Below are 26,638 nucleotides of genomic sequence, written 5' to 3'. Positions count from 1 at the left end.
ACAATCCCGGCTCGGCTCGGCTCGGCTCGGCCCCGCCCCGCCCCGCCCCAGACAATCCCGGCCCGGCTCGGCCCGGCCCCGCCCCAGGCAATCCCGGCCCGGCTCGGCCCCAGGCAGTTCCGGCCGCTCAGGGCGCAGGGAGCAGCTGGCAGGGTCATGTGACCGCGCAGTCATGTGACTGACGGTCCACTCCAGTCCGCGCTTGCGAGAGGCCGCGGAGCCGCCGCTGCTGCCGGACCCTGGCGCCGGCCCGTCCCGCGGGTGAGTGGCCGGAGGAGCCTGTCGGGGGGGGCCGGAAGCCCGGACGCCTGGGTTCTCCCCGTGGGGTGCCCACAGACTCGCGCGTGGCCGTGGGGGACGGGCGGCGGCTGGCCCGGGATCGGCCCGCGCCCCGCCTCGGTGAGCCGGTGCTGGTCCCATTTCTCAGCCCGGCCCACTGAGGCTGGGGCTGTTAGACAGGTGCTGGGCACACGGCCGCTGGGTGCCTAGCCCGGGGGGGGGGCAGCTGCCTCCCCCCATAGATGCTGGAGCTAGGGGTCCGGGGGGGCTGGCGCACCCCCGGCCTGAAGTGGTTTCCATGCTGTACTGGGTTCAATGGCTCTCCGCACCCTGCTATACAAATTGCTCCAGCAGCGCTGCCCCCTGCTGGTGAGGGGCCTGGAGCCTCTCCCACTGGGTCTGCAGCTCGGTGGGGGCAGTAGTGGGACTCCTCCCCTGCCCCATATGGCTGGCAGGGAGGGGCCGAGAGAGTGGGAGCTTGTCCAGCCAGCCCCAGGGGAGGTGCTTGGCTCTGCCAGTCGGATTTATATCAGGGCTTTTTCTGAGCCCCTCCTCTCATCCTTCCTGGTGCCCAGGGTGTTTTTGTGGATGCGACTGCCTGCCACCTGAATGAGGGGGTGTTGCCAGCAACATTCTGGTTTTTTAGCCCAATCTCTGTTTCTCACCCAGGACCCTTTATGGCATTAGAAGGGCACATGGGCACCATCCCTGCCCCAAGGACCTGTGGAGACAAGAGCAGGGGCCTGCAGTCAATCAGGGCTAGGGCTGAAGCTTTGATCTAGGCTCTTTCCAATTCATAATTTTAATCCTGATGGGAATGGGATGGACCCACAGGGGCCCCGCGAGCCCTGACCGAGAATCCCTTCCCTGGGATTTTTACTCACCCGGTGGCGCTCTGGGTCGTCGTCGGACACGGGCACGTCGGACACGTCGTCGGGCCCTTCATTTGCTCCGGATCTTTGGCGGCACTTCGGCGGTGGGTCCTTCAGTGCCACTGGAGACCCAGAGCAAGTGAAGGACCCGCTGCCGAACTGCCGCCGAAGACTCGGAGCACCGCCCGGTGAGTACAAGCGCTGCAGCGTGTGGTGCCTTTTTTTTATGTCCGCTCCCCTGAAATTGCTTTGCCCCAGGCCCTCTGATTCCTCTGGGCAGCCTGGTTGTCCCACAGTGCTTTTCAGCTGGAGGCATCATCAAGCACTTTGCATATTCTCAACACAGTAAGTACTTACTACTGAAATGCACCCAGCTCCAGGATGGAATGCAGCAGTCCAGGAATGTACCAGGAAAAACTGCGCAACAAGTGTTACAGGAAGTGACTAATAATTCCGGCAGGGAAATTCTAGTTTGGCAAAGTATTGCCCAAATGGGAATGTGGCCAGGATACCTGGGTTAATACAGGACACTGTAAGAAGTCATGTGGCAGTAGATGTAGTTTGGTATGACTGGGCATTTGCTAATCCCTCATTAAGGCTGCCATCGTAATCAAGGTCAGGTGGAACTGAGCCATTGCAAAAGATGCCTGTGTTACTGGCTAGGCAAGATGGATGGGGTCCTTATGCCAGCACCCAGCTCCTCTTTCACCTTCCTCCCCCTCTCTCTCCCACCCATTGCTCTTTGCTCCGTGTCCTTGCAGGGTGAGTCCCATGTTGTCGTCGTCTCCTGCCCAGGTGTGTGATGGTCCCAGGGCCTCCTGATTCTCTCTGGCTGGGGCCGGCACCAGTGCACAGGTCAGTGTTGTGCGGGAATGGAATGGACCTGCTCTCTGCTCCCTTGCTCTGAACATTAATGAAGTTGATAAATATAGGACCGGATTTCTGAGGTGCCCACTACAACTGCTTAAGCGCTGGGTCAGGTGAGCCTCCGGGGCAGGTGGGGTTCAGGGTGAGGGGAAGGAGCAGCTGGTATCCCAGGAGCAGGGGCTGCTGGGTAAGAAGGGACAAAGTCAGGGTGGCTGAAGGAGACTAGGGGAGTGGTTGGGAAGAGGCTGGGAAAGAGCATGGGGGTGGGACAAGACTTGGGAAAATGAGATCAGGTGTGGGAGGGACTGGAGCCAAGGCTCCCTTTAAAAGAGAGGCTGGGGCTGGCTGTGGAGGTGGAGGCCTTGCTGAGTCGGTGGAATTCGGCTGGGCGGAAGGGCAGGGAGGTGAGATCGGGACAGGAGTTACCAGAGCAGCTCAGCTCCCTGACACCCGCCGCCGCCAGGCTGCGCTGGGCAGGCGGCCTCCTCTCTTTGTGCTGCTCCAGGAGTCCCTGCGGTGCTGGGCTCGCCCGGCTGCTCCTGGGGCTGGAGCCGCTGAGGGCGCAGGGAGCGAGTGGCCCCGACACTCTCAGTCTCCATCCTGCTTTCAGGCCCAGGTGTCCGGCGCTGCGCTCGCTGGGACTGGCTGTGGAGGTGGCGCTGGGCAGGAAAGGCGCCATGTGGGCCGGGTGCGCCAGCATCGTGGGCTGGTTCCTTTTCATCCAGACAGCGCCCGGGGTGGCAGGTCAGTGCTTTGATGTGTCATGTGTGTGACCCGGGGGGAGGGTCCCTCCTGGGGGCAGCTCAGCCTCTGCGCTTCTCCTCGGGGTGGGGGGTGTAGTGGGGTATTGGCTGGTGCAGGAGTCTTGGGGTTTGAGGGACCAAACGGGTGTGCTGAGAACCCTGCTGCTTCTGGGATGGGTGCCCGGGATGTGTGGGAGGGACCTCGCTCAGGGGCATCCCCAGAGCTCGGAGGAATGGGATTGGTGGGGGGGAGAGGGGTATTCTCTCCAGGAGGGGTGGGGAAGCCCCAAACTATACCCGGAGCCCAGTCTGTCTCCCTCTTCTTAGGTGGTCGTCCCTGCAGCCCCCAGTATTTTGGCCATGGCTTGATGGCGTGTGAGTGCAACGCCACCTACTGTGACACGCTGGACCCCGTTGTCATCCCGGCCCTGGGCACGTACGCCAAGTATGAGAGCAGCAAGGCGGGCAAGCGGCTGGAGCGCAGCGAGGGGAGGTTCCAGAGCGACTCCACAGCCCCAGGTATCGGCTTGGGCACTAGGGGTGCCAAGGGCAGGGCTGGCTGCTGTCCCTGGCCCTTGCTGCCAGCTGCAGGGCTCTGAGCTGGGCTGCTCTCTGCCCCACAGATCTGTTGCTGAAGCTGGACACGGCGCAGCGGTACCAGAAAGTGAAGGGCTTTGGCGGCTCCGTCACAGACTCGGCTGCAATGAACATCCTGTCCCTGTCCAAGGAGACCCAACGCCACCTGCTTGCATCGTACTTCACGGAGGAAGGTGAGAGCTGGGGGCTGATTTGGGGCAGTGATGTATGGAATTGTGGAGGGCAGGCCCCGGCTCTGGGCTCATGGCTCTCGGGAGCTGCATGTCCCGTGTCCCGCACCCTGAGGCCCCCTGTCCCCACATGCAGTCACTGGGACCTGCTGCTTTGACTCCCGTGACACTGGGTCCTGGGTCACCTCCTTCCTGTCCCACAGGGATCGAGTACAACCTGCTCCGCATCCCCATGGCCAGCTGTGACTTCTCCACCCACCCTTACTGCTATGACGACACCCAGGACGACTACCAGCTCCTCAACTTTGGCCTGAAGGATGAGGATACAAAGCTGAAAGTGAGCAGCACCGTAGCGGGAGGGGGCCCAGCTGAGGGGGATGGGGCCTGGCCACAATGAGGGAGCCCAGCTATGGGTGAGGGGGCCCAGGCAGGAAGGGTGTGGGGGCCTAGCTGCGGGGGGCCAGCCATGGGGAGACCTGAGGCACAAGATGGAGCAGGGAGCAGCTAGTCCCAATTTGCTCAGGTTTTCTGCTCTCCGACCGAGCTCCCAGGCCCCATCTCATCTGGGGTATTTTCTGGGGCCATCATGGGCTGGGGCTAACACCCCCACCCCCCGTGGCACTCACCCCTCAGCCATTGCTCTGGGTCTCCGTCAGACGCTCCTTGGCTGCCTTGACAGCCCCGCAGGGCAGGCGTCTCCCTGCCCCTCCTGTGTGGCGAGTTGTCAGGTTGTGAGGGGAAAGTCCCGTCTATGCAGTTGCTGGGCACCACAGCAAAGGGGAGCTCCCCTGTCCTGCAGCCTTTCTAGGCTCCCTTCTGCGTCTGCAGCCCTGAGCTGCCACGTGCTGCCCTCCTTAGAGGGCGCAGCCCCCAGGGGACCGGTGTGTCTAGGCACGTTCCTTCCTGAGACCCCTGCGGCATATGGTGAGCAGGTCCCGATGCTCCGTTCCTTCAGATCCCCATTCTCCACCGAGCCATGGCCTTGTCCAAGAAGCCGCTGTCCCTGGTCGCCAGTCCCTGGTCATCGCCGGTCTGGATGAAAACCAACGGAGAGATGAAGGGGAAGGGAAGTCTGAAGGGGAAGCCGGGGGACAAGTATCACAAGACCTGGGCCAACTACTTCATCAGGTAAAGGGCAGCCCGGGGCGGGGGCTCCCCTGGGGATTGGAGCCAGCAGGATGGGGCGGGTCTCGGTGGGTACAGCTGGCCCTGGGGCTAGATGGGTGTTGAGGACGGGGCGTCAGAGGAGTCAAGCTCCCTGAGCTGGCAGAACGACAGACTGTGAGTGAGGTCTGTACAGTCCATGCGATTGGGGGGCAGGGGGACTGGACTCTGCACCCCAGGAGGGGCGCTGGGGGGCGGGGCTGGGGCTGCTAATGTCTCTCATCCCCGGCCCCCAGGTTCCTGGACGAATACGCCAAGCACAACCTGACGTTCTGGGCGGTGACGGCGCAGAATGAGCCCACGGCTGGACTGATCAACAACTACCCCTTCCAGTGCCTGGGCTTCACCGCTGAGCACCAGCGGGACTTCATCGCCCAGGACCTGGGCCCGGCGCTGGCCAACAGCTCGCACAAGGGCATCCGGCTCATCATGCTGGATGACAACAGAGTGCTGCTTCCACACTGGGCCAAAGTGGTGAGTCTGCACACCGGGGCCCGCTGCTCCTTCGCCTGTTCTGCTGAGGCTGTGCATGAGCTCCGCTCTGCAGGGAGATACCGGGTGTTGGGATTGGCCTGTGGGCCGAGCATACTCAACCGGCACGTGCCTGGCGTGTGCCCTGCTGGGCAGGAGGAGTGGTTCCCGCCAGGCGGAGCAGGGCTGGGCGCTGACAGGACGTACAGGGAGACCCCAGTCCTGCTAAAGCCGCTTGTTACCCCTGGATGACTCTGGGGCTGCTGGGGGCAGAGAGCAGCACACTCCAGCCCCCAGGGACAGCAAGGTAGCTGCTGGGGCAGCCGGGTTCCCTCTAGCCGCCTCTGATTTCCTAGCCCTTGCGGTCTGGCTGTAAGCATGGGCACGGCATGGAGGCTGTGCTGGCCGCCTGGCTTGGCGATCTGCTGCCAGCCCTCCCATTCATGTTGTTTATCACAGCAGTGCCTGGAGGCTGGGCCCTGCTTCGCCGTCTGCAGGAGACTCCAGGCAGGAGGTGGCTGTGCCTTAGGGAGGCAGGAGGTGACGCTGGTGGCGACCAGCAGTGGCTGCAGCAAGGCAGCTCTTGGCCCTGGGGGAGGTTTGATGGAGATTTGAACCAGCCTAGCATGGGGCTCCCCGCCCCAGCCCCCACGGGCTGTCCAGCTGGGGACTCCCAAGCACACATCCGGTGCTCTCAGCCCATCTGCGTGGGTGTGATGGGGTCTGGGGCAGCCAGGACCCAGCAGCCCAGGGCGCTGAGCTCCCAGTTCTCCGATGGCTCCTTTCCTTCGTGGGGCCCGTTTGCTCTCCCTTCGGGCTGCAGGGTCTTCTCGATGCTGGGGGTGCTTGGCCCTATCTGCCTGCTCTCTGCTTCGAGGACGCAGCCTCTGGGTTTCCCAGGGACCGGCCGTGGTAGGGACCTGGCTGGGAACCAAGTGCCTGATGCCCGGCCTGGATGAAGCTGGGGTAAAGTCGGCTGGCCAGGGAGCAGCAGGGCCTCCTGCCCTGGCTGTTCTGGGATTCTTGGGCCCCGAGTGATCTCGGCTTCCTGGGAAGCCGCAGTGACTTGTCCTGCGTTTTGTTTTCCACCCAGGAAGCCCTGGCCTTCCCTCGCGATGTCTGCGTGGGCCAGCACAGAGCAGAGTGCCGAGAGAGAGTCCTGCCAGTGCGCCACGCTGCCCTGGCCTCTGGACTTGTTCCCAGCTGCAGAGCCGTGAACGGCTCGTGTGTCCTGGCTGGCGTAGGGCACCTGCACTGTCACTCAGGGCAGCAGAGTGCCCGGACCGGTGCTGTGGGGGAGAGCCCATCTGGCGCGTGCTCTCAAGGGGGTGGTGTCTCTGGGCCCTTCTTTCTGCTGCTGTGTCGGAGGGTGTGGGGCTGGAAGGCCCTTGAAGGCCCGGGCCAGTAAGTGACTGCTCCTCCTCCCTCCTTCCTTCCCAGGTGCTGGGTGACCCAAACGCTGCTCGCTACGTCCATGGCATCGGCGTCCACTGGTACCTGGATTTCATCGCTCCCATAGCGGACACCCTGTTACCGACCCATAACCTCTTCCCTGATTACTTCATCTTGGCCACAGAGGCCTGCACTGGGTCCCACTTCTGGGAGAGGGACGTTATCCTGGGCTGCTGGGATCGGGGGAACCAGTACAGCTACAGCATCCTGACGGTAAGGCCCACTCGGGTCCCCCACGCAGGCTGCCTCAGAGCATCTCCCGCCCTGTCCCCTGCCTCCAGCTGAACATCTCTGCCATCCCCTCACAGAACCTGAACAACTTCGTCACCGGCTGGATCGACTGGAACCTGGCCCTGGACCTGCAGGGGGGGCCCAACTGGGTCCAGAACTTGGTGGACAGCCCGGTCATCGTGGACAGGAAAAAGGATCTCTTCTACAAGCAGCCCATGTTCTACCACATGGGGCATTTCAGGTGAGCTGGGGCATTCCTGGTTAGCTGGTCAGGGCTGCAGAGACTGTGCCCACAGCCGGCTCAGTACACCTGTGCTGGTGAGTTCACTCCCAGGGTCAAAAGAGTCACAGGTGTGTTAAACGCTTTTCCAGTCCAGCCCAGAAAATGAGATACCAAGAGATCCGGGTTTTCTCCCAGGGACCTCGGTTCACTCGATTTCTTGGCCAACACCCAAACCCTTTGTTCTGAAGTTGAAAGTTTGTTGATTAAACGCAAGGAAGAACAAGAAGTGAAAAGAAGCATTTATACGGAAACTGAAATTGGGTGATTATGTGAAACAAACTTAATTAAAACCTTGAAAGTTTTTCTCCTTTGAGAGGCAAAATCTTAGTGTTTTATTTTTAGAACAACTTTCTTTGAGGGAAAGGAAAGGGTTAATGCTGATCTGCAAAGGGTATTCACTTCTCCTGTTTCCGACAGACAGACAGGCACAAGGTGGAGAGAGAGGGTAGAAGGGGGTGGGGAACATGGCTTTTGCTGATGTCTTGGAATGCTGGATGGCTGGTCCATCTCGAATGGATGCTTTGGCTGGCATGTTGACCACGGCACCTGTTTTCTTGGACCCTGGCCTACATTCTGGGCAGGGACTTTATTGGGTTGGGTCTTTTCTCCTTGGGCAGGGCTGGGCCCCTCTCACTCCGCTGTGCTGATGCAGCACATTGATTTCAGGATTGGCTGAAAAGCTGAGCGGCCGAGATAGGATAGTGGGGCAGAAAGTAACAACAGGAGCCGATGTGCCTCTGTGGTTGTGGGAATTGAGGGTCCCCACGGAGCTGAGGACTCACAGGTAAAAAACAAAGGGCCTTTAACAAGAGCGAGGCCTTCAGTCTGGTCTGCTCCTTTGGCCTCGGGCTCAAGGGAGGATGAGATGAGCAGCCTGCCGGGCGACTGGAAGCTGAGGTTCTCCCCTCACCCCCCCCCCCCCCCCCCCGTTTCTTTTTAAGAACCCCCAATGGCCTGGTCTGGTTTATTCCTGTATTATTTTGCCCACCAATTAGGCCTAACATTTGACACACCAATTTTGATTTATTAATTTTCGGCTCCACATTTCCTGTTCTTTAACCTGCGTCATTTTAACACGGCTCTTGGATGATGCTAATAGGCCCTTTGCGTTTGGGCTCGTTTACTTTGGGTTTTGTGCACCCATGGATTCAATTTAATTATTGAAAACAACATGACCTATTTCCTGGTTCATGCCCATGCCGGCAGGGATCTAGGTTACTCTGACACCTTGGGAAGTTGTGCAGCCTTTTTACGCTGGCGCTCACAACTGGGGTAAATTTTAGGTCAGTAATTACAGCAGTGCCCAGGCTCTGCTCCCTCCCACCCCAGGCTGCAGCCTCTGTTTGTTGGCCCAGCCTTGTCTCTGGGGGCCATCGCTTTCCTTCCCCCGTGCTCACCGCTCCCTCTTGTCTGTGCAGCAAGTTCGTCCCCGAGGGCTCCCAGCGCGTCGGGCTGGTTGTCTCCAAGAAGAGCTGCAAGTGCAGCATGGAGTACGCAGCCTTCCTGCGCCCGGATGGCGCCGCCGTGCTCGTGGTCCTGAACAGGTGTGTGGCTGGGCCTGGAGCGTGGGAGCCTCGTCCAGACCGGAAGCGGGGCAGGGGCTTAGGGAGTCGGTGCTGGGATGGGAGTTGGGAGCCCAGAGCTGGCCTTTGGGGCAGGTAGGAGGAAAGAGACTTGGAGATAACCAGGCTACTCACTGCGCACTGCAAGAACAGCGCTGGTGGGGGCAGAGGAGGGCCAATCCGCTGGCCTGAGCATCAGCAGGTGCCCCCAGACTGGCAGGAGGCATGTACCCTGCTCCCATGAGCTCACAGTACAGTCAAGTGGACTGGGGAACCCTGGAAGCAGCTGGCTGTGGGGCGGGGAGGAGGCACTGAACACATGGTGGGTGAGAGCTCTGTTGGTCACGTTCACTGATCCTCATCCGGAGAGGGACCTGGGCGCAGGGGGAGATTAGTCGTGGTCCCTTCACTTTGCTCTGCAGCCCGCATGGCACTGCTCTCTTCAGCTGGAGGGGAGGTGCAGCCCCCTGCCAATTCATTGCCAGGCAGTCCGTGGCGGAGCTGGTTCTGCTGGCAGCCATGCAGTCTGACTGACTCTGCCCCTCACCCCCCCCCCCCCCAGGTACTCCACGGACGTGCCGTTCGGGATCTCCGACCCAGGCGTTGGCTTCATGGAGGCTGTGGCCCCGGCTGACTCCATCCAGACCTACCTGTGGAGACGGCAGTGAGAAGGCTCGGGAGGCCGGGGGCAGAGGAAGGTGGGGGGCGCGGGGAGGACTTGCCATTCCAGGCAGCACAGACAGGGCTGAGTGGGGCCCTCAGGGAGACAGGGAGGCCAGCGCTCACCTAGATCTGCCCCTTGCAAAGCACAGCACCTGGGCAGGGGCAGAGCTGAGCCGAGCCCCAAGCCTGCAGCATGTCGAGAGCCAGCTGGGCTCTACTGGACCCGGGGACAGAGGGAGCAGGGCTCCCTTTGCCCCACAGGAGTGGAGAACCACACTCGCTGCTGCTCTGCCAAACAGCAGCCGTCTCTGGCTCTCTCTGGGCCCCCACCCCCGGCCCGGTCTCCAGCAGAGCCTAGCACATGGGCATGTCTAGCTGAGAGCTGGGCACCTGTCTGGAGCTTTACATCAACCGGGAGTTAAAACCCCACCACCTCTCCCCTCCCATGCACTGTGCCCCAGGCTGTCCCATCCCAGTGACACTTCCTTGGGTGCCTCCGGGGCAGGACCCGGCTTGAACCAAGGAGACTGGAACAGCTGGGTCCGGAGGGGAAAGACCCCTGAGCATGCTGGGAAATAGTCTCCTTTTTAAACCCCTGCTGGAGGCTCAGTCCGCAGGGTGGTAAGCGAGGCCCCCAGGACGGTGGCTTCATGCGGAGATCCAATGGGCAGTCGTTGCGCAGCTGCCAGGAGCCGTCACCGTAGTCTGCCCCAGGGAGGTCCGTCTTTGGCTCCCAACCTCCCGCTGGCTTGCTGGGCTGCCTGTTCTGCTGCCGTCTGTCGGCATCTCTGGCCTTCCCCCTTCGGGCTGCAAGAGATGGAATCACAGGGAGCTCCTTGAGGTTGGCCCCCACCCCAGACAGTGGCTGATAATGGAACAGGGGGTCACAGACCAGGGCCCAGTCTCGTTCAGACTCTGGGTTCTGCATTCCTTGTCTCTGTGACAGAATCGGCCTCCAATGAGGCATGCTGGATGCTGGTTTTCCCCCCCTACAGGCTCTCCCTGCCTGGGAGCCCTTGGACCAGAGACTTTGCCTGGCAGAGTTCATGCTGTGGATGGTGCTGTACACACTGAATAACTGTTGACTAGCAAGGGGTGCAGCGGCCAGGGAACATGCTGCTCTGACAGCACCTGCCCCAGGCTGTAGTGCCTTTCCCTGCATCACCTGCCCCGGGGCTGGCAGGCCTGAGGGAGAGGAAATAGGGAATGGGTGAGAGAGCTTCTTTACCTTTTCTGCAAATAGCAGAGCAAGGGCCCAGCAGATGAAATTGAAAGGAAATAAATGTTCAAAGTACATTAAAAGAAATAATTTTAACAGGGTGCATCATTTACCTGTGGCACTCACTGCCACAAGATTTCACTGAGGCCAAGAGCTGATAGGATTCCAAAAAAGCATTGGCCATTGATATGGCTACTGATTAACACCCATAGTTACATTTTGAGAGGATAAAACCAAAGCTTGTACAAAATCTAAACCCTCTTGCTTCCGAGTGTGACCCAGGGACTCGCTGCTCTAGGAGGGTTGAGGAGACCTGTGGCCCCGAGACTGAAGCGGAGTCATTTTGCACGTAAAGCAGGTGTTTCACCACTGGTTTATGTATGAGGAACACAGCACACTTTCCTCCATGTTCCATCTCTTACTGTTTGAGCACAGAATGAAATTTCTGAACATTTCCAAGTAATTTGGTTCATTATTTTGAATAAAAATTAATTTAAAATGGTTCATTTAAGAAGTTTAGCACCTGTTGTCAGACTGTTCTGTGTGTCCTGAATGATCTTATTAATGGGATAACAGAGATGCTTCAAACTGCCCACTTCAGACTCACTGAAAATGGGTGCATTGGCTACAGTTGAAGACTTTTTTTTTTTTTTTTGAGGATTAATGGTAATTTTTTGGCAGTGGTCTTCGTAACTGCAAGTTTCTTCAGCAGGGACTGACAACTAACCAACTTCTGTCGAGAGTTCCGCACATAACGGTTGACTGCCATCTCCTGTTGGCTCAGTGGCAGCGAAGCTGAAAGTCCCCTCAGCAAAGATGCCATCTTTCAAAATGACCCATGGTAACGAAGCCAACCTGCCCCTAGGGATGCTGGTGGGGCTTGACAGCAGAGAGACTGTCAATCCTAAAGAAACAAATGGCTTTGCAAAGCTCCTTGTTTCACCTGATCTGGTTACCTGGGGGAAGCTTCAGGGTGGATGTGGGCTTGCATGCACACAGAGGAGTGTGAGGGGAAATGGGTGTGAGCAAGGGACTGGGGGGAAAGTGGCTTGTGTGCTCTGGCTACTTTGCACTGCTCCAGAGTGGGGCGCACAGCCAAAGTGCTGTGAAGCTGCCCCTATAAATTAAACGTTTAAGGTTGACGCTCCCCAGCATCACCTCATTTGCAGTATCACTAGTAACGTTTGCTTTGGGTTTCTCATTGAGTTCCCATGTTAAGTTTGTAGTAATAATAATAGAAAGCAGAGAAACCCCCAGCTGCAATCTGTTGAAATGGTGTTAAGTCATGTTCCTTAAGGCTTGGGAATGCAGGATTTAAGGTTTGCAAACATCTCTAACTCCAGCCTTCAGCAACAGGATGAAACAAAGGGAGAAAATCTAATATGTCTGTAAATCTGTTTAATCTAAGCGGGAACTGCAAGCGTTGTTACGCAGGGATCAGTGTCCGGCTCTTGCATGATGCCGCTACAGAGCGGGGCCGTACGTTTGTTTGGGTGCCGTAAGCTGGGCATTTCCAGCCCCTAATAACCATGTCTCGATTGTGTTTGTGTTTAACCTTCACTTGGCCTTTCCTGGGTTTGTGGCGCTTGTGTCCCCTGTAACGGTTTTACCCTTAAGACACTGCGACGCATTCAACCTCACCTCCACATTCAGCTGGGACTCCTGGAATGTATGTTCTGGGGGATTTTACCCCATCCTCTGACATGGTCCGAGACTGGCTGTAAGACTGGACCATGTGACCGGCCAGGTCTGCGGGAGGGTTTCTAGGGAATGATCTGCCCCAAAGGGCTGGAAGGGGCCAGGAGTCTCATCTTCTTGCCCTGCTCCCTGTCCAGTGCTTGGGGCCTCCCCTGCACCTGGAGTGGGTGAAAAGCCAAAGATCTGCAAGCGCTGCCGGGGGATTTGAAGGTTACATTGGAGCAAATGTTGAAAAATCCTCCCTGGATTCCCCTTCATGTTCATTGTGACGAAGTGGGAATGTTCTTAATGTGGTCTTTGAATGCTGAGTGGGGCGTGTTGACCTGGGAAGGTGGCAGGGGAGTTTGGCTGGGGCTGCCTGCAGTGGGGATGGGAGACTGGCTGTGAGGGAGGATACCTGAGCACGTAACATGAGAACCCAGGAGGGGGGTTGGAGCCAGGTGACACCTCTGCCCTGGAAACTGGACAAAGGCTGGGGGAGGAGCCAGGGGGAGGCTGAGTGAGACGCTGGAGGGAGTTTCAGTTTTGGAGCTGGCTGGGAAAATGGAGGGGAGCCCAGATGGGGCTTGGGCCTCCCGGCCTCCCCCCCAGATGGACCTAACTGAGGGGGTCCTGTTGTCTGTACCTGCAAGACCTGTCTTGGATTGTGTTCCTGTCGTCTAAATCTTCTGTTCTACTGGCTGGCTGAGAGTCCCGGTGAATCGCAGGAAGCGGGGGGTGCAGGGCCTTGTCGCCCCCAACTCTGTGACATCATGCAAAGCCAGGGTCGCGCCCTGTCATCGGGACTGAGCAGGGAATGATCACTGAGCGGTGCGGCCTGCAAGGCAGGTGTCATCATATCCCTGTCAGCTCTGTTGGTTCCTGTCGCCTCAGCGGCCGGCTACACAGGCACCACTCTGGCTTTGCTGGCAGGTAGCCAGTGGCTCGGGCTGAATCGCCAGGTGAGCAGCGCAGGTCGGGTGAGACCTGAAGCCGTGGTGGCTCTGCGGGGTGCCAGGGCCCTGGGGCTGGCCTGAGGGGAGCAGGGGAACAGGGAAGGTGCGTGCACAGACACTGAGCGTGGGCTGTTTTCTGAGCACCACAGCAGCCCTCTTGAGGGTGGGTTGGGGAAATGGGCACAGAGAGGTGAGAGCCCACGGCCGGGCAGTGGCCTTGGGGCCTGGAGCATGCATGGTCTAAGCCCAGGGGGCTAGACCAGGCCACCTCTCTGAGCAGTGATGTAGGCAGGGGGTGGGGGTGCTTTGACCTTCCTGCCCCGGTATGGTTCTGTGGTTCGGTCAGTGGCATGCTGCCTGCCTGACTCTGGACTGCGGAGCAGGGCCTTGCACCAAGCCGCTCCTGAAGCTTTGCTGCAAGTCACAGGTTTGAATCCATTATTAAAGTCACTTTCCTAAAGCAGAATTGTTGCCCTGGGAATGGGCTGGGCCCCAAGCCCCCTTCCAGCTTCAGGGGAAACCAAAGGGCATGCTTCCTGGTGGAGCTCCCCAGCCATCAGGCAGGCGGATAAAGAGACAAACTGAGGAGCTGATCACAATGCGTATCTGAGATGGGGCTTGGCAGGGGGCTGAGGGGCTCCCCCTTGGCCAGGCATCTCCTTGCGGGCTGTGGGGGGTCGGGACAAGGGGCTTCTCTCTGGTTGGTCACATTCCACACGAAGCCTCCCTGGAGATTTCACAGCCCTTCCTGGGACGCGTTGGCCTGGCTGCAGCCTGCCAGTCGTGTGCATCCTGTGCGCGGGCCCTCCCTAAGGGTCCCCGCGCCTGCTCTGTGCCTAGCAGGGGAGATGTGGCTGGTCGCACCAGAGGAATAAACTTGCTGCACTGGGCACTGGAAACAAGACAAACCACAGCCCCTCCCCTGGTCAGGGACGAGGCCCACAAGGCTAGGTCAGCGCTTGCCATGACAGTGCTGAGGTGTGGCCGTGAGCTGGTCCCTGCAGCACCTCTAGGCCGCAGGGACCCCTTGCCCTACCCCGAGCCCCCCATCTGGCTGTAGAGAGGCTTTCACAGCTCTCCAGGGTCCCTGAGGGACCCACAGGCCGGCATCGGCAAGCACAGGCCATTGCGATGAAGGCTGCTGGGATGGAAAGGTCCCGCCACCCTCTGTCTCTTGGCTCTTTGTCTCCTATCTGATGGGCTCCTGGCTTGGCCAGCCTTGGAGGTGAGCCCCGCAGTGCCCCATGGCAGGCAGCAAGGGGGTGCGCAGCATCTCCCGGTGGGAGACACGAACGCTGGTGGGCCCGGCTGCCATCGCTGTCCATGCGGGCAAGTCAGCCGGCTGCAGCTGGGCAGGCAGATGAAGGCCCTTTACAGGAACGCCTGGCCCCAAAGAAGCCTCAGAGACCTTTTCGGGCAGCCCCAGATGTGGGGAGCTGGTGTGAAGGAGCCAGGAGTTCCTGGAGCCCGGATACGAGCCTTTGCTGCTGGGGTAGGGCGGCCGGAAAACCGGGCCAGGCCCTGGCTGCAGGGACAGGGCGACTGGAGAACCAGGCCAGGCCCTGGCTGCCAGGGCAGGGCGGCCGGAGAACCGGGCCAGGCCCTGGCTGGGGGGACAGGGCGGCCGGAGAACCGGGCCAGGCCCTGGCTGTGGGGACAGGGCAGCTAGAGAGCTGGGCCAGGCCCTGGCTGCCGGGGCAGGGCGGCCGGAGAACCGGGCCAGGCCCTGGCTGCGGGGACAGGGCGACTGGAGAACCAGGCCAGGCCCTGGCTGCCGGGGCAGGGCGGCCGGAGAACCGGGCCAGGCCCTGGCTGCGGGGACAAGGCGGCTGGAGAACTGGGCCAGGCCCTGGCTGCGGGGACAGGGCGGCCGGAGAACTGGGCCAGGCCCTGACTGTGGGGACAGGGCGGCCGGAGAACTGGGCCAGGCCCTGGCTGTGACGGCCGCCGGGGCAGGGGGGCCGGAGACCAGACTGGGGCCGTGTGCCTGGGTGCCGTGGTGCTGCCCCTGGCAGTGACAGAAGGGCCAAGGGCAGGTGACAGCCTCAGTCCAAGCCCTGTTGAGTGCAGGGTGCTGGCTGCAAGGACTCGTCTGGCCCGTCCAGTTCCACTCCTTGACCCCCCCACATCACTGGGCCAGGCCAGGCCAGGCAGTCTGGCCCCCAGCCCATGTGCTGCTTCAGGAGTCCCTGCAGTGCTGGGCTCGCCCGGCTGCTCGTGGGGCTGGAGCCGCTGAGGGCGCAGGGCGCAGGGAGCGAGTGGCCCAGCAGCCCCGACACTCACAGCCTCCATCCTGCTTTCAGGCCCAGGTGTCCGGCGCTGCGCTCGCTGGGACTGGCTGTGGGGGTGGCGCTGGGCAGGAAAGGCGCCATGTGGGCCGGGTGCGCCAGCACCGTGGGCTGGTTCCTTTTCATCCAGACAGCGCCCGGGGCGGCAGGTCAGTGCTTTGGTGTGTGACCCGGGGTGGGGTCTCTCCTGGGGCAGCTCAGCCTCTGCGCTTCGTCCCCAGGACCTGTGTGCTGCTGCGGCGCTGCCCCGTCAGTCCCCATCCCCCGCCCGTGATGTAGGCATCCGTAACTGTTCGTGTTTCAGTTTCCCAAATGCTGAGAGTGCAAGGAGGGTGGTCCCTGACTTGAGGCTGGAGGGACATGCAGGAAAGAGAGTAGGGATGGTGGGGGGCAAGGACCCAGGGGAAGACCGGGGGTCAGGATGCAGTGGGAGGCAAATGGGGTGTGGGAGCTAGCACATGGGGTGCAGGCAGGTGGGGGGGCTAGGAAAACGGGGCCAGGAGCAGATCTTGAGGCAGATGGGGAGTGGGGGATAGGCCATGGGGAGGCAGAATGCTAGAGAATAAGGCCAATGGTATGGGGAGGTAGGACACAGTGAGGTAGGAGACAGGGGCATAGGAGCACCGGGGAAGGGGGCAGACCCCAGTGGGGCAGGAGGCAGATGAGGTGAATGACAGAACCTGGGTGGCAGATGGGCAGGCACGTGGGGAGAAATGGGGGGCAGATGGCTGGAGGGGTAGGACACGGGTCTCTCTGGGTCTCCCACAACCCTGTCTGGGCAGAGCACGGGGCACTGGGTGCATCTACCTGAGAGTGGAGTACCCCCCCACCTTGTATGGAGCTGAACATGCAGCCCGTCCCTGCAGCCCGTGTCCCATCAGGGTCTGCAGCCGCGCGTGGGCCAAGGGAGGCAGGCGTTCGGATGCCAGCGCAGGGCGCTCACAGATGCACCCTCCACAAGGACTAGCTGAGTGCAGCGTGTCGCTGGGTGGCTGCACAAGCTCTTCCGAGCATCCGGAGCTGCTCACGGGGCCGAGGGGTGGGTTCTGCGCCAGCCCCTCCTGACTGGTGCCAGAGCCAGCCGGCAGGAGTAGCACGTTCCAGGGGGCCACTTCCGGGGGGGGGGGAAGGAATGGGGGGCTAAATCCTGCTGTGAGGGGGCGGGTGCTGGAGCTGGCTGTGAGCCTCCTGCCGGGGCAGGCGGGTGGGTGGCTCACATTTGGGTCAGGTTGTGTGTGACTCAAATGGAAATGCAGGGAACTCCCTGGGCTCCAGGCCCCAGTGCGACACAGCAGCCAATAACGAGCGGGGCAAACCAGGACTTGGGACTCGCTGTCTTTGGACTCTGCATCCCCTCCCCGCTGGCCCTGCATCGGGCCCTGCCGAACATCCCCTCGCAGGCCCAGACACCCCCAAGGGGCCCTGCCTGGGAGCCCCTGGGCCGGGGCACTTTGCTGGCAGAGTTCACCTGGCGCAGAGGCGGCACGCACTAGTTGTGCTATAAAACAGGGATCCAGCAGGGGGCGCAGCGGCCCAGGGAGTGAGTGGCGGAGTCCCCAGCTGCTGAGCATGGTGAGCGCAGTGGGGCGATGGGCAGGGGCGGGGTGGGACGCCCGCCCGCCTGCCGTGAGCTGCAGTGGTGGGAGGACAGGGAGGAAGAAGGGGTCCTAAGCTGCAAAATCAAATCCAGATTCTCCCCAGCCCCCCATGTGGGCGTCAGTGTGGCAGGAGGCTGGGCCCTCTCTCATGGGGGGACCCTGGGCAGGGAGACATTGGGGCATTAGACAATCCAGCTCTCCCAGCCCCGCCCAGCTGCTGGGGGGATGGAATGACCCAGTGAGGCCCCTGGGGGTGGGGGCAGTGAGCCGCTACAAAGGGAGCCGAGCCCCCGGCCAGAGAGAGCAGCCCGTGCTCCAGCACGCTCGATGCGGATCACATCGTACTATGGGGCTGGACTCTGCCCTGTCCGGCTGGGGGCAAAGGGGGCACGGACTGGGGGGGTGGGTCAGTTTATGAGCTGGGATCGTTTGGGGGGGGATGTAGGGAGCCCCCCCCCGTGCTCGATGAACCCGCCGCAGCTCCTCTCGCTGTGTGTCTGATGGTGCCAGAGCCTCCTTTCTCCAGCTGCTCCTGCGATGCTGCTCCATGAAGAGCCTGGGGGCCGGAGAAGCAGCTGGAAGCAAGGAGGAGCCAGCCGGCAGGGCAGGACAGCGGCTCTGCTAAGCTAGGCACTGAACACACGTGCTGCAAGAAAGCCTCCAAAACGTGCCCCCAGTGTCAGTAAGGCAGCAGCGTCTGGGTTTGCAGAACTGGGAACTGTGCTGCCCGTTCCCCCCGTGGGGCTGACGCCGGTACCCTGTGCCAGTGTGTAGCCGATCTCCTATTTGGCGGCTCACCGGACGGAGCCCGGTGTGAACATCGGCACAGCTGCAGTGCATGACAGCTTATTGAGACACCAAGAGTGAGCGGGCCTGGGAGAGCCACCCCCCGCCACCCCCAAGAAGGAGCCTAGCCAAGCCCACAGAGTGGAGCCAGAAGCATGGTCATATTTTGCACAAGTGTCTGAGAGGGGTGTCTCATGAGTGGAGCTTATTCTGTGGGTGGAGCTTGGAAGAGTACCACCCCCATCATCTGGCGCCTGAGCGTCACCCAGACAGAACCTCATGCCACCCTGTGCACTTGGAGCAGCCTCCCGATGGAGACTGCCAGTGCCGGACTGTTCTGGGAAGTGTTCCGTCCCCAGTGGCTGCTGGGCCACGTGGGCCTTTGCCATTGTCCTGTCCTCGATTGTCTCCAGCTGCTCACCTACATGGCTAATGCGCTGTCCCCGCTCTGCCGAGGAGCCACAGAGGGAAGAGTCACAATGACCCTGCGGAGACGCTGGGTGCAGAGGCCCCCGGGCTAGTCAGGCCCTGCGGAGACGCTGGGTGCAGAGAGGAACCCCAAGAAGCCCTTTGTGGAGCTGCGTGTGGAGCAGGCTGTGAGTGCCGGATGTTACAGCTGGGTGCAAGGCTGCGTGGGATTCACGGGGGAGCAGCAGTGGCTGGGCAGGAAGCCAGTGCATGGGGGCGCCAAGGAGAGACACTCAGCGAGTCTGGCCTGGAAGCCTGCCAGCTCCTGTTTTCTTGAATACAAAATGAGCCGGAGAGGGCGCCCCAGGCCGGCAGAGCTGCCCAGGAGCCCAAACCCGAACCGCTGCTGGTCGCCTTGAGCCGTAACTGAGCCCTGGGGTTTCTGCAGCCTTCCCCTTTGCTGCCTGCCCCAGGGAAAGCCCCTTTCCCTGAGCAATGCAGCTGAGTGGTTCCTGGGAGCCACCAGGGCCTCGGTGCTGAAGCACCTACACTGCGGTGCACCTGGCCTGCTGCCAGCACCTTTGGGGCGCTCCGACCCCGAGCCTCCACAATCATGACTGTGTGTGGCCCAGCTGCTCTGCGAGCGCCATGCTGGGAGCTCTCAAGCTGTGGGGTGGCTCTGGGGAAAGGGGGCTGGCAGCTGGGAGGGGGGAACCGCCAGGCTAAGGGCACAGGAAGCTCTTGGGGTCTCCTGACCTGCCGAATAACACAGACAGGCTGCGCTGTCCCCTGCCACCTGGCGCAGAGCTCGACAGAGCCCGTGGCTGAGTCTTTGGCTGCCTGCGCTAAGGTTTGCCCTGCAGCCTTTGCCACACCTGCGATGTTCTCATCCTTCCTCTGTGCTAGGAAACAACCTACCAAGCAAGAACAGCGCTGCCTGCTCCAGGCAGGAGTGGAGGGGTTCACGTCCCAGAGTTTGCACTTCGGTGCTGGCCTGGCAGGTACGCTAGCCAGGGCAGCTGAGACAGAGCAGGGAATGGGCCAGCGCTGACCAGATCGTGGCTCTTTAGAGTAACCGAAAGACACGAGACCTGTTTGTTGTGGCCTGTTTAACTCTTAGGAGAGAGGTGGGGATCGGGGAGGGCAGACAATCAGACCCACCCTCTGCGAACAGCAGCACTGGAAAGTGTGTGTGGGGGGCTTTTATAAACAGTTGTTTTAACAAGGTTGTAAGACCTCTACCTCGTGGGAAGTCCCAGGGTAATCGCTGCTCCTAGCAGGGGGCTTTTCTGGGCTCTCCAGACAAGCCAGTGGATCAGTTCTCGAGGAGGAAGCTGCTCTCAGGGGTTCCCTGGGAGGCCAGGCCACCTGCCACTGCCCATTCCTACTTACAAAGGCCGCGAAAGGTATCCCATGGGCACGAGTGCTGGGGTGACTGTGACACAGACGTGCCCGGGCAGGTGTATTACCCTGTGGCCGACCATCTCCTCGCTATTCACCGAGGGGGTTGCGTGGGGTTTCTGCCGAAAGCCGAGAACTAGCTGATTGCTGGGGTTAGCGGGAGACGCCAGCGCGGGCGATGGTTGGAGAAATGTAAACCAAAGACTATTAGGTTGCAGAACTGTTGCTGTGAGACTTGTGGACAGAGGCCAGGTGGGTGTTGGGGTGTCTCAGACAATGCTGAGAACCAGAGACGTCGGCAGAGACAGCACTTGGTTTGCTGTCTGGACTTGTGGAGACTTGAGCATTTACAGAGACCCCCAGGAGAGCTTAGGGGACCCTGAGACAACAGCCCGAACAGGGAGGAGAGCAGAAGTGGCACAAACACATTACAGAGGAGAAACTCTGAACTGTCCCCAGGTCTCTGGACTGGGGGTGGGGCTGTTCCTGTGCATCAGGGAAAGTCCACATGAGGAATTCGGGGAGATGGAGGGGCAGGCAGGGGGTTCCCCTGAGGGTCCTCGCTCTCTGCCCCGGGCCAGCACTCGGGACCTCCCCTGCTCCTGGGTCGCGTTGTGTGACCAGAGATTTGCAAATGCTGCTGGGAAGGTTGGAGCAAAAGTTGCAAAATCCTCCCCAGATTCTCTTTAGAATTCAGTCAGAGCCCGGGAGCCGCCCTCTCCCCGTGACAGACTCTTCTCGCTGAACAGGTTGGCTCATCTCCTCCCACGGAGCTCCTGCCCCACCAGGCAGGTGCCACTGCGTCCCAGTCTCTTGGGGATTGGGGAGAGAGGCAGAGCAGGACCTGTGGCCTTGGCAGCAGGGGTCTCTGCTTTGCTGGCTCACCAGGTGAGTGGGGCTAGTCCGGTTTGTTCTGTGCTGGGCGTGGGGGCTGACTGAGGCTGTTCGGGGAAGTGGGAAGCTGCCCACGGGGAGTACAGAGCATGTTCATTAGTTAACCCACACAGGCCTATGGGGAGGCAGGGAGGAGCTGCCCCATTCCACCCGTGGGCAAACTGGGGCTCTGTGAGAGGCAGAGACTTGCCCAGAGTCCCAGGAGTGGCAGAGTTGTGGCTAGACACACTGGGGCTGTGGGAAGGGGAGGCGTTTGCATGGCCAGTTCATCACTGTGCTGCACCGCCTGCCCCACGCCGGAGCTCTGGGACGTGGCGGTGGCTTTGCCGCTAGGCACAGCCAGTCCCAGCGAAAGGTAGCTGTGGTCACTGAGCCACTCATTGCTCGGTCCCTTATGTAAGGTATGTTCCTAATGCCAAGCAAGTTCTGCAGGGTGGGCAGGCCCCAGACACACTTTAGCTGCGGGTGCAATTGTGCAGAGCGGGGCTCAGAAACGGAGGTTAAAGGCACCCAATAGCTCCTCTCCCTGGAGCTGAGGGCTCTGGTGCAGCCACCACTTGGGAGCCCTGGTGCATAGCGTCCCACAAGGGCTCCAGAATGGTTGAGCCATGCATGGCTGCTGAGCCCTCCATGGGGAATGCAGAGCGCCCACTATTACTGCCCGTCCCATGGAGGCACAGCCTGGGGACCTGTGCCGGGGATGGGGGCGATGGGAAGAGCTGGGGGCTGAGAGGGAAGGTTCACGTTCCGAAGTGGGCGAGAGGGAAAGGGAGCAGCTCTGGCAAGCGGCTGGGTGGAGCCGGAGAAGCCAGGGTGGAGCAGGTGTGGGCGTGAGGAGACGCTGCTGGAGCCAGGAGTGGCGCTGGGTAGTGCTTTGAAGGTGAGGGAGAGGCTGGAGCTGGCTGTGCAAGAGGTGGAGGGGGCCTCGCTGGGCAAGGGGGAATCCTGGCCAGAGCCCTAAGGGAAGCAGCTCCTCTTGGCCCTGGCATTGAGACGGGCAGAAGGGGAGCGAGCTGAGATCGGGGGAGGTGCCAGGCCAGTGCCTTTGCTGCGGGGGCAGAGCCGGAGGAAAGTCGGTGCCACAAAAGGGAAAGCAGCAGGACTGGGCCAGGCCCTGGCTGCAATGGGAACTGGGCAGGGCAGCCAGAGGTTATCCTGGGGCCACAGAGCTGAGGGCAGGTGACAGACTCAGCCCAAGCCATGCCAGCGGGGCGCAGGTGGGCAGGACTCTACTGGGGCGTCTGGCTCTGTTCCGTGACACAGCCTGTTGCGGGCACCTTGCCCTCCCCTTCCCTCCATGTGCTGCTCCAGGAGTCCCTGCGGTGCTGGGCTCGCCCGGCTGCTCGTGGGGCTGGAGCCGCTGAGGGCGCAGGGAGCGAGTGGCCCCGACACTCACAGCCTCCATCCTGCTTTCAGGCCCAGGTGTCCGGCGCTGCGCTCGCTGGGACTGGCTGTGGGGGTGGCGCTGGGCAGGAAAGGCGCCATGTGGGCCGGGTGCGCCAGCATCGTGGGCTGGTTCCTTTTCATCCAGACAGCGCCCGGGGCGGCAGGTAAGTGCTTTGATGTGTCATGTGTGTGACCCGGGGTGGGGGCAGCTCAGTCTCTGAGCTTCTCCTCGGGGTGGGGGGCGTAGTGGGGTATTGGCTGGTGCAGGAGTCTTGGGGTTTGAGGGACCAAACGGGTGTGCTGAGAACCCCTCTGCACCTGAGATGGGTGCCCGGGACCGTGTGGGAGGGACCTCGCTCAGGGGCGTCCCCAGAGCTCGGAGGAACGGGATTGGCGGGAGGGGTAGGGGGGTATCCTCTCCCAGGAGGGAAGGGGAAGCCCCAAACTGTACCCAGAGCCCTGCCCCAGCCCTGTCTGTCTCCCTCTTCCTAGGCGGCCGTCCCTGCAATGCCAAGAACTTTGGCCATGACTCTCTGGTGTGTGAGTGCAACGCCTCCTATTGTGACACGCTGGACCCCGTTGTCGTCCCGGCCCTGGGCACGTACGCCAAGTATGAGAGCAGCAAGGCGGGCAAGCGGCTGGAGCGCAGCGAGGGGAGGTTCCAGAGCGACTCCACGGCCCCAGGTATTGGCTTGGGCAGTAGGGATGCCAAGGGCAGGGCTGGCCGCTGTCCCTGGCCCTTGCTGCCAGCTGCAGGGCTCTGAGCTGGGCTGCTCTCTGCCCCGCAGATCTGTTGCTGAAGCTGGACACGGCGCAGCAGTACCAGAAAGTGAAGGGCTTTGGCGGGGCTCTCACAGACTCCGCCGCCATGAACATCATGGCCCTGTCCCCGGGTGCCCAGACCAACCTAATCAAGTCATACTTCTCAGAGGAAGGTGAGTCGTGGGCGGAGCCCTGGAGATACAGGCATGGCGGGGCGAGCGGGGCTGCTGACCCCCAGGACACAGCAACGTCCACGGGCCAGGGTCCCTCCTCCTACTCAGCTGGACAAGGGCTCTGGCTCTAGGTCCTGTCACCTCCTTCCTGTCCCACAGGAATCGAGTACAACCTGGTCCGCATCCCCATGGCCAGCTGTGACTTCTCAGTCCGGCTCTACACCTACGACGACTCCGAGGGGGACTTTGAGCTGAGGAACTTCAGCCTGACTGAGGAGGACACGAAGCTGAAAGTGAGCAGTTCCCTCGGGGATCGAGGGCCCTGGGTGGGGAGGAGCTGTGGTGGGGAACAGGAACTGGCTGGGGGGGGCACTGGAGGCAGGGGAGGGGGACTGGCTGGGGGGCACTGGAGGCAAGGAAGGGGGGACTGGCTGGGGGGCACTGGAGGCAGGGGAGGGGGACTGACGGGGGGCACTGGAGGCAGGGAAGGGGGACTGGCTGGGGGTGGTGTTGGAAGTGGGGAAGGGGGACTGGCTGAGCGGGGCACTGGAGGCAGGGGAGGGGGACTGGCTGAGCGGGGCACTGGAGGCAGGGGAGGGGAGCCTGCCCTGGGGAAGGCGAGGGCAAGGCCTCCGGCACAGGATGGAGCAGGGAGGGACCAGTCTCAGTTTGCTCCTGGGCCTTGCCTGATGCTGGGTGTTTCCTGTTGCCATCACGGGCTGGGGCTGAGCCCCCCCTCGGCACTTGCCCCATCACCCTCGTCTCTCCATCCAACACTGGCTTGGCTGCCCCTGACAGCCCCCTGGGCAGCCCCCTCCCTGCCCCTTCTGGGGGGCACTGGGGCCCCTGCGGCCTGTCAAGGCCAGGCTGGCCAGTTGGGTCAGGGCCATGAGGTGCCATGTCCCACGTGTCCCTGGGCCCTGCTCTCGCCTGTACAGTTCCGAATTCTGCTCAGCTCCCGCCCCAGGGCAGCCTGACCTGGGGGCTCCATTTCACAGGGGAGGCTGTGGGTGGAGGGAGGCTCCCGTGGAGCGGGGGGTCTGGGGATTCGCTCACGGGGCCACTGCAACACATGATCCCCTGCCTCCCCCTGTTCCTCAGATCCCCATTCTCCAGCATGCCCAGGCCGTGGCCAGAACGCCGCTCTCCCTGTACGCCAGTCCCTGGACGTCCCCCATCTGGCTGAAAACCAACGGAGCCATGACCGGCAGGGGCACGCTGAAGGGGAAGCCGGGGGACAAGTATCACAAGACCTGGGCCAACTACTTCATCAGGTAAGGGGCAGCCCGGGGCGGGGGCTCCCCTGGGGAGAGGAGCCGGCAGGATGGGGAGTGGGTCTCGGGGGGTACAGCTGGCCCTGGGGCTAGATGGGTGTTGAGGACGGGGCGTCGGAGGAGTCAAGCTCCCTGAGCTGGCAGAACGACAGACTGTGAGTGAGATCTGTACAGTCCATGCGAGTGCGGGGCAGGGGGACTGGACTCTGCACCCCAGGAGGGGCGCTGGGGGGCGGGGCTGGGGCTGCTAATGTTTCTCATCCCCGGCCCCCAGGTTCCTGGACGAATACGCCAAGCACAACCTGACGTTCTGGGCGGTGACGGCTGGGAACGAGCCCACGGCTGGAGAGATTGTCTTCTACCCCTTCCAGTGCCTGGGCTTCTCCCCCGAGCACCAGCGGGACTTCATCGCCCAGGACCTGGGCCCGGCGCTGGCCAACAGCTCGCACAAGGGCATCCAGCTGATCATGTTGGACGACCAGCGAGTGATGCTGCCCTACTGGGCGGAAGTGGTGAGTCCAGGCGCCTGGGCCCTGCCCGGCTCCCCGCTGGGGAGCTGCTGTTCCGAGCAGGCGGCGCGGCTTGGGGGTGTTGGCACCAGCCTGGCCCCCCGCCCCTGGTGTGGCCTTAGCAGCAGGTGACTCCTCCTCCGTCCTCCTCTCAGATCCTGAATGACCCCGTGGCTGCCAGCTTCATCAATGGCATCGGCATCCACTGGTACCTGGACTTCCTGGCTCCCATCGACCTCACGCTGTCCATCACCCACAACCTCTTCCCCGGCTACTACCTGCTCTCCACAGAGGCCTCCACAGGGTCCTACTTCTGGGAGCCCAGGGTGGTTCTGGGCGGCTGGGACCGAGGGAGCAAATACAGCCACAGCATCCTGACGGTAAGGCCTCCTCCGGGGGACGGGAGCCAGGCCTCGGCCCCCACGAGCCTCCAGCTGAGCGTCTCCGTCTCCTCCTCACAGAACCTGAACAACTACGTCACTGGCTGGACCGACTGGAACCTGGCCCTGGACCTGGAGGGGGGGCCCAACTGGAGCAAGAACTACGTGGACAGCCCGGTCATCGTGGACAGAAGCAAGGATCTCTTCTACAAGCAGCCCATGTTCTACCACATGGGCCATTTCAGGTGCGCTGAGCTGCCTGGTGCAGTTGGCATTGTATGTCCTGTGCACGTGAACGGGGGGTGGGTGCAGCTCATCATCTGTGTACGTGTGCCTGCACACGCCGGGCTGAATGTGCCCCTTCGGCCTGACTGTGCGTTTCTGACCCCAGCTGACTTGCAGCAGTGCTGTGACGGGATCCTGCTGCTCCCAGAAGCCGGCCGTGCACTAGATCCCAGCAGCCTTGGAAAAGGCACAGCTTCCTGGGCGGTTCCTGGATCTAAATTCAGTCTTTAATGCAGCTGGGGCTGGAGTGGAGCTCTAGACCAGTGGTTCCCAAACTTTTTTTTCGCGAACCACTTGAAAATTGCTGAGGGTCTCGGCGGACCACGTAATGATCTTTCCAAATGTTGTTTGTACCGTGCACTCACTGCTCCCCCTCTTGTCTGTGCAGCAAGTTCGTCCCCGAGGGCTCCCAGCGTGTGCGGCTGGTCATCTCCAAGAAATGCTACAAGTGCAACCTGGAGTACGCGGCCTTCCTGCGCCCGGACGGTGCCGCCGTGCTCGTGGTCCTGAACAGGTGAGTGCCTGGCCTGGGCCATGAGTGTAGCATCCTGGTCCAGACCAGGCCTGCCTTTCTCCAAGTGGGGCAGGAGCTCGGCGGGTGAGTGCCCAGGACGTGGGTGCTTCAGAAAAGAAACCTCCTGGGGGAGAGAGCCCCAAAGCCCTTCCCAGCCCCCCCTCAACTCCAGCTGCCTCCGATTCCATCAGACCTGCCTCCCTCTCTGCCGTGTGCCTCACCCCCCCCTCGCTCTCCCCAGGTACCCCACGGACATGCCGTTCGGGATCTCCGACCCAGGCATTGGCTTCATTGAGGCTGTGGCTCCGGCTGACTCCATCCAGACCTACCTGTGGAGACGCTAAGGAGGAGGCCAGGGCAGGCGGACTCGCAGCTGGGGCTGTGGGGGGAGGAAGGACACGCTCCCCTGCGTTGATACCTCCCCATTTAACACAGAAACCCCCATCCCTCCAGGGAGGGACTTGGGGATGGGTCCTACCTCACCTAGGCAGCTGCACGCTGAGTGCAGGGGACCTGAAGGATCCAAGGGAGGCGGGAGGCTGGGCTCGGGGGTGTCACACTGAGTGTTGTCATCGTGCTAGGACGCACCAACCTGCTTGTAAATGACAGACCCAGGACCCTGGGCTGAGCAAGTGCTGAGCACCGACCCACCTGGGTACCTGCCTCCCAGCCCAGGGCTCCCCCCCCGCCTTCCCCAGCCCGACGAGCCGCTTCCCAGAGCACCGGGTCCCACCGTTTTCTAGATGTTTTAATACAAGAAACAGGTTTTCTACA

General features: G+C 61.6%; 1 protein-coding gene across 15 annotated transcripts; it reads left to right on the top strand.

The window, feature by feature from the left end:
• Nucleotides 1-60: 60 nt before the first annotated feature.
• On the top strand, nucleotides 61-26,638 carry GBA1 (glucosylceramidase beta 1). Of its 15 annotated transcripts, XM_065574237.1 has the most exons (15): nucleotides 61-261; nucleotides 949-1,339; nucleotides 1,913-2,006; nucleotides 15,510-15,643; nucleotides 20,437-20,575; nucleotides 21,998-22,131; nucleotides 22,460-22,651; nucleotides 22,756-22,902; nucleotides 23,062-23,195; nucleotides 24,004-24,176; nucleotides 24,451-24,688; nucleotides 24,841-25,065; nucleotides 25,147-25,310; nucleotides 25,739-25,864; nucleotides 26,106-26,638. In XM_065574237.1, the coding sequence occupies exons 3-15, from the start codon at nucleotides 1,954-1,956 to the stop codon at nucleotides 26,206-26,208; spliced, it is 1,962 nt and encodes a 653-aa protein (XP_065430309.1). In that variant the 5' UTR covers nucleotides 61-261; nucleotides 949-1,339; nucleotides 1,913-1,953; the 3' UTR covers nucleotides 26,209-26,638. The 15 variants fall into 15 exon arrangements, 14 of the variants coding, with proteins under 14 accessions (XP_065430309.1, XP_023964384.2, XP_005280734.1 ...); XM_024108616.3 differs by lacking the exon at nucleotides 949-1,339 and having other exon boundaries at nucleotides 62-261; XM_065574238.1 differs by lacking the exons at nucleotides 61-261; nucleotides 949-1,339 and adding an exon at nucleotides 1,346-1,496.

Source organism: Chrysemys picta, chromosome 20 (genome assembly GCF_011386835.1).
Source record: "Chrysemys picta bellii isolate R12L10 chromosome 20, ASM1138683v2, whole genome shotgun sequence".
Taxonomy (NCBI): Eukaryota; Metazoa; Chordata; order Testudines; family Emydidae; genus Chrysemys; species Chrysemys picta.
Note: the sequence above shows the minus strand (reverse complement) of the source record. Positions and strands in the feature narration are given on the sequence as shown.